The sequence below is a fragment of the Guillardia theta genome (genome assembly GCF_000315625.1).
Source record: "Guillardia theta CCMP2712 unplaced genomic scaffold GUITHscaffold_80, whole genome shotgun sequence".
Lineage (NCBI taxonomy): Eukaryota > Cryptophyceae > Pyrenomonadales > Geminigeraceae > Guillardia > Guillardia theta.
The window spans coordinates 322,047-328,226 of NW_005434594.1; the positions used below are offsets into that span (position 1 = coordinate 322,047).

Below are 6,180 nucleotides of genomic sequence, written 5' to 3' on the forward strand. Positions count from 1 at the left end.
CAAGGGGTAGTACCCTACCATGATTGTGTAGCTTCCATCCTTCATATTTCAGTGGGTCAGGGTATACACCCCTACCCCATTATACAAGCAGAAAGAAAGGACCACCCCATCTGACTCGCGGATGAGTTTGTCAGCGACATATGACCGGTGGTCTTCACATAAACCAGAACGTGACCAACCCCCAACCTCATAACTAATAATCATTGAATAAAATTCAAGTACCCGGCTCCTTGAGTGCCAGGATCGCGTCGGGCCCACTCAGGGCGGCTCCGACGGACGGTGTCACTGGCCGCCGCCGCCTCAGTCCCCCCGGTAGGTGACCGTTACAAGTGAACCCTCCGACTCATCATGGCATCCTGCCCACTCAGCGCCTGACCCCCCACTGAAACTAAAGTGACGGTACGGGTCCGGTGTCGACCCCCCGGGCCCGGGGTGACTTGACTCAGCCAGTCCGGCGGCACGGGCCCCGGAGTCCCGGACCAAGCGAGCCCGGCCCCGGGGGGCGCCCGGCGAACCGTTGAACTCCGGCCGCCGCCGAACGCCAGCGCTGAGCATTTAGTTATCCAAGATAAGTCAGTACGAGGACCAACTAGTTAGCAGTTGATGCCTCCCCCGATCTGTTTGCTTGCTGGCGAGGCGAGCTCGGATGTAAGGAGCCGCTTGCTACGGGCACGAAAGGCGGTAGGCTCGGAGCTGCCGGGAGGAGAAGCCGAACGGTGAGAAGAAGAGGCAGCGGGAGAGGAAGAGGAAGAGGAAGAGAAACAGGAAGAGACTAACTGACGAAGACGACGAGGAGGAGGAGCTGTCGCTGTAGTAAAAGGCGTAGTGTGACTCCGGAAAGACTCTCCGGAGCACTGGGAGGAGGAGGAGCAGGAGGAGCAGGAGGAGCAGGAGGAGCAGGAGGAGCAGGAGGAGCAGGAGGAGCAGGAGGAGCAGGAGGAGCAGGAGGAGCAGGAGGAGCAGGAGGAGCAGGAGGAGCAGGAGGAGCAGGAGGAGCAGGAGGAGCAGGAGGCAAAATTTGTCAAGTATTTTGTGAGTGGAGAGCCTGAGGAGGATTCCAACAGGCAAGGAACATTTGCTAGCTGAAGAGGAACAAGAGAAAAGGAGCTGCAGGCAAAAGCATTCCGGCAAAAGACAGCGGAAAGGTCTTGAATGTGACAAGAGGCAAGCAGCAACGAGATTGTGAGAGGACTGCAAGGTTGTCATGTGCGAGAACTTTGAAGATCTGAAGTCCGTCCTCAACAAGTTGGACAAGGAGCAGATCCTGGCGGTCTTGGAGCAAGCGCTGAAGCAGCAGGGAGACGACACTCAGCTCTTTCATGCCATCAGAAGAGCAGCGCTGGTCCTCTGCCAGCAGCAGGCTGTTGCTCAGGGGGGCACGAGTGCTGTGAGCAAGTCCTGCTTGTCGTACCTCGCAAGACAGGACTTCCCCTCCTCCTTCAGCTTTCTCCCCTGCTCCGAAGACGACTGCTACTTCCTCGACCACCCTCACAAGCCTCAGTTCCTGCTGCTCAAGTTCCGCAGTGTCTTGGACCCTTCGCTCCTGTGCAGCTCCTTGTACTCGACCATGCAGCTATTCCCGAAGGCGAGCTCGCGGGTGGTCAGGCATGAGGACGGGAGGAAGTTTCAGCTGGGGGTGGAGAGAAGCTCCTTAACAGCAGTCAAAGTCTCCGAGGACATCATGGATGACTTGTCGACTCTACCGTGGGTTGTCTCAACAGTTCAGAGGAGCGTCTATCAAACGTCTTCGGTGCCGCTCCTCCAGTCCTACCTGCTCAGGTCCCAGGCAAGCTCCCAGGGCTCTTCCCTCCTCGTTGGGTTCCATCATGTGCTAGGTGACGGCATGTCCTACGCTTCCTTCATCTCGTCATGGTCGATGTTCTACCAGCAGGCAGTGGAGAGGAGAGCAGCCCCGGTTGAGGAGGATCAGGCTGTGTTGGACCTCGAGGGCTGCCTCTCCTACCCCGGGCCATCGCCAGGCTTCTCCCCGAGGATCTTACAGTTCACGTTTCAGCGCAGTGAGCTGGAGGAGAGGAGGAGCTGCATCCAACAAGGCGACTGCCACGTCAGCATCAACGACGTCCTCCTAGCTGAGTGCGCGTGCGCGCTCGCTGGGACGAGGTGCGCGGGGCAGGTCATGACAAGGGTCGTGGTGCTGGCGGACATGCGAGGACGAAGCCTGGAGGAGAAGGCGTGGGGGAATCACGTCGTAGACTTCCACCTCCTCCTCCCCGTTGCAGATCTGATGGAGGATGACGTCAGAGCAGTCGCTCGTCGGATCCGGAGCTGTGTGGACGCACAGACGGCCGAGCTGAAAGTCAGCAGGAAGCTGCTGGAGGAGAGGAACAGGGAGAGGGCGCAGGTACCGAAGCTGCTGTGCTGGAACTCATGGGCGAAGGCCGGAAACTTGTTCCTCTCCTCTCACTTCGGAGCCCCCGCTGGGCTTGCTGACTTCCGGTGGATGAATTCCATGTCGGTGGAGGACAGCAGCGTCGCCATGGTCCTGCCCCTCGTCGACCCGCCCAGCGCCATCGCCGTACAGCTCTGTCTTGACGACCCCAACGAGATCGAGAGCCTGGCGAGGCGATGGGGGACAGGAGTCATGCTATGACGATAGGGTGCGGGAGCAGGAGAAGGAGCAGGAGCAGGAGAAGGAGAAGGAGAAGGAGCAGGAGCAGGAGCAGGAAGAGATGTTGTTTGATCGCCAAAGCAGAAGAGAGTTTCATTCAGTGGACATGTCAAGAGTTTCATCTTTTGCTTCACCTCGCCTGATCGAATCATCAACTTCTCCTCTCCTTCATTCACCTCTTGCTCACCGTCACACGCTCCCCGGCCGCCAGCATGAAAGTCAGATCCGGCAGCATCCCAAGAGCAGAGTTGAAGTCCCCAGCTCCCAGCGCCTGCGCGATGCTCGTCCGTAGAGCCTTGTGACGTGATGCCGGCGACTCCTTGACGGACTGCCAGACCGTCAGCTGGCGAGTGGAAGCGAGAGGAGAAGGAGAAGGCACGAGAGGAGAAGGAGGAGGCACGAGAGGAGGAGAAAGGGGGAGGAGAGGAGTAGGAGGGCAGTTGGCGAGAGAGAGGCAGAAGGTTACAGTTGTCGGCGTTCCTCTCAGTTTCAACTCAGCAGTCACATCTCGCGCCACCTCCCTCCTCCCTGCCAAGTTGACCTGAGAAACAGAAGCTCTCGCATCCCCACCAGCTGTCACCTCCTCCTCCTCCTCCTCCTTCTCCTGCTGCTGCTGCTGCTGTTGCTGTTGCTGCTGTCAGCGCTGCTGGACTTCTCTGCTGGACTTTCTCGACTGCCCTCCCGGGCTCGCCCATGCTGACCCTCCCTAAGTTTGTCCCCCTCGCTGCCTTGCCGGGGCTTCGACTGCCGCTGGTCCTGCTGCTGAGCTCTTGCCTGCCCGGGTGGGGGCCTGTGGGGGCGCAGGGTCAAGAGAGGGAGCAGTGAGGAGGAGAGATGGGAGAGAGAAGCAGGAGAGGTAGGAGGAAGGAAGGGGAGGGGTAAAGGGATGAGGATGGGGAGAGGGGCGGAGTGAGGGGAGAAGGGCAAGAAACGCCAGGAAGAGATCAGCGGAGAGAAGGGAGGGAGATAAGGAAGGTTGCATACTGTCATGGAAGAAAGGGAGGAGGGAAGCAGAAGCGGAAGCAGGTTGGAGAACGGGAGGAGGAGGGAGAGGAAGGAAGAGGAAGAAGAGAGGAGGGAGAGAGAAGGGAGATGGAACCGATGTAGTTGGAAAGGAGCCGCTTGTTCTCAGTAGACGTCTGGCAGTTGAAGACGACGAGGAGGAGTTGGCTTAGGTCCCACTGCGAGGAGTCAGCCCACTGCTCTCGAGCACAGGCGATGTTGTGTGCTGGTTGAGGACCGCGCTCAGCAAGACCCCAGCAGCAGCCCACCTCTTCCCCACCTGTGACACGGTCCTTACAGAGCTTCTGCCACAGCTCGAGGAGAGAGCCCTCAAGCATGTGCGGCGGAGGGTGGAGCGCAAAGAGTTTGCTCCCGTCCTCAGTGATCTCGCTCTGTGCGGAGAGAGTGTCAGGTGGAGGGAGGAGGGAGGAGGAAGAGCAGGAGCAGGAGCAGGAGCAGGAGCAGGAGCAGGAGCAGGAGCAGGAGCAGGAGCAGGAGCAGGAGCAGGAGCAGGAGCAACAGGAAGGAGGTGCAGGAGGAAGGAGGAGAAGGAAGGAGGAAGGAGGAAGAGCAAGAGGACGCTTCCTTACAGGCTCCTCGAAGTCTCCGAACTCGTCCTCGTCTTCGTCCTCGTCTACCTCCTCCTCCTCCTCCTCCTCCTCCTCCTCAGAGACAGGCACGCTGCTTGCTACGTCCTTGACCCACGGCAAGCTGGAGTCCTTATCCTCAATCTTTGACATCACCACGAGTTAGCAAGCAGACGGTAGGAGGGGGCAGCGCAGACATTAAGATGCTCGCCGAAGGAGCGGAGAAGCACAGAACTTAGTCGCGCCACGTGCTCCTCCACTTCCCCTCGCTCCTCCCCAGCAGCTCCCGCCGGCCACTCGGACCCCATCGTTTCCTCCCCCTCCTCCTCCCCGAACGATCCGAACGCGTCGTCTCAGCACACAGTCAGCTACAGGGAAGGGCGTCGATGCCTTACCTCCGTCCTCCCCCGCAAAGGTCCCGAAGTCAGCATCGTGAGCCCCCTCCATTCCGCTCTCTCCTCCTCCTCCTCCTCCTCCTCCTCCTCCTCCTGAGCCCTGCTGCGATTCACTAAAGCCTCCTTCGGCGTCGTCAAAGGCGCTCGTCCCTCCCCACTCAAAGTCCTCCTCCTCCCCTCCAGCTTGTTCCTCCATCTCTGCTTCTGCTCCACCGAACGATCCGAAAGCTTCCTCCTCCTTGTCTTCCTCCTCCTTCCCTTCCTTCTCTGCTACAGACATTTCCGCTTCTCCTTCCCTTACATGCGCTTCATCATTCGGTACCATGGTTTCAAGCCCAGGTTCATCTCCTTCTCCTCCTTCTCCTCCTTCTCCTCCAATGTCCCCTCCATCCCGCTCGTCGTCATCCTGACCAGCATCGAGTGCTTCCGCCGGCTCCTGTCCTGTCAACGTCACTCCTTGACCTTGGAAGGACGAGCTCGGCAGCTGACTTTCAGCCACTTCCGCCTCCTCCTCCCCCCACGCCGGGCTCCTGATGCCATTCACAAGCTCCTCCTCCAATTTGGTGTCCACTGTCTCCCCGTCCTGCTGTTTTGCTTCCTGTTCCACATCCTCTCGCTCTTGTTCTTCCTGGGGCTGTCCCTCTTCTTCCCTCTTCTCCTCCTTGTTCTCTTCTTCTTCCCTCTCCTCCTCCTTCTCCTCCTCCCCGTTCTCTTCCTCGTTCTCCTCCTCCTCCTCCTCCTCCTTCCCTTCCTCGTCCATTTCCCGCGCATTTTCAAACCGTGTGTCGGTTTTCTGCATCCCTCGCGCCTTCTCCTCCCCATCTCTCTGTACAATCGCTTCCTCCCCCTCCGACCCGAAGAACGTAAAGCTTTCCACCGCGTTACCTTCCACTGGGACCTTATCCTCCACCGCCCCCTCCTGCTCCTCTTCCTCCTGCCGCTGCTGCTTCTCCAGCTGTTCCAGCTGCTCCTCCTCATCCACTTCCTCTCTCTCCTCCTCCTCCTCCTGCTCACGTTCCTGATCCAGCTCCTGCTCCTCCTCGCGACCATCAGCAAAGACATCATCTCCTCTGCCGTTCTGGGCTTGCCGATACTGAGATTACACCATCAGTCGTGAAAACAACAGAGAAGATTCATACCTCTCCCACCAAACTCTCCTCCTGCTCCTTCCCAGATCCCTTGAATGTCATCGGTAGCCTTTCAACATCACTACAGCAGCTATCCCTCTTCCCTCCTCCCTTTGTCAAGCAAACAGCCTCCTCCTCCTCCTTCTCCATGCCGTCCCCTCCTCCCTCCCTCTCTTCTCCCTCCTCCTCCTGTGGTGGCGCTGCCGTGACGGTCTCTTGCTCCTCCCCCTCCCCGTGGCTCTCGAAAGCTCCGAAGCCCCCATCCTCATGCTCCCTTCCTGCGCCCTCCTCTTCCTCTAGCGGCGCTGCCGTGACGGTCGCCTGCTCTTCCTCCGCGTGGCTGTCGAAACGCCCCAAACTCCTCCTCCTCCGTCTCCTTCTCCTCCTCCTCTCCCCCCCCTCCTGCATCCCTCTCTGCTCCCTCCTCCTCCTGTTGTGGC

The 6,180-nt window shown here is 59.3% G+C and overlaps 2 protein-coding genes across 2 annotated transcripts in view; one reads left to right on the plus strand and one right to left on the minus strand.

The window, feature by feature from the left end:
* Window positions 1-1,204: 1,204 nt before the first annotated feature.
* On the plus strand, window positions 1,205-2,611 carry GUITHDRAFT_143924 (hypothetical protein; the record flags this gene model as incomplete). The annotated part of the gene is made up of 1 exon (XM_005825852.1): window positions 1,205-2,611. One exon carries the CDS (start codon window positions 1,205-1,207, stop codon window positions 2,609-2,611), a length of 1,407 nt encoding a protein of 468 aa, XP_005825909.1.
* Window positions 2,612-3,757: 1,146 nt separating this feature from the next.
* GUITHDRAFT_115035 (hypothetical protein) overlaps window positions 3,758-6,180 on the minus strand; it is a gene marked incomplete at both ends in the record, with an annotated part of 3,431 nt that continues 1,008 nt past the window's right edge. Inside the window, 6 exons of the mRNA XM_005825853.1 lie at window positions 3,758-3,810; window positions 3,930-4,023; window positions 4,222-4,362; window positions 4,449-4,570; window positions 4,614-5,706; window positions 5,753-6,080. Coding sequence (XP_005825910.1) covers window positions 3,758-3,810; window positions 3,930-4,023; window positions 4,222-4,362; window positions 4,449-4,570; window positions 4,614-5,706; window positions 5,753-6,080 — 1,831 coding nt within the window. The remainder of the gene's footprint in view (window positions 3,811-3,929; window positions 4,024-4,221; window positions 4,363-4,448; window positions 4,571-4,613; window positions 5,707-5,752; window positions 6,081-6,180) is intronic.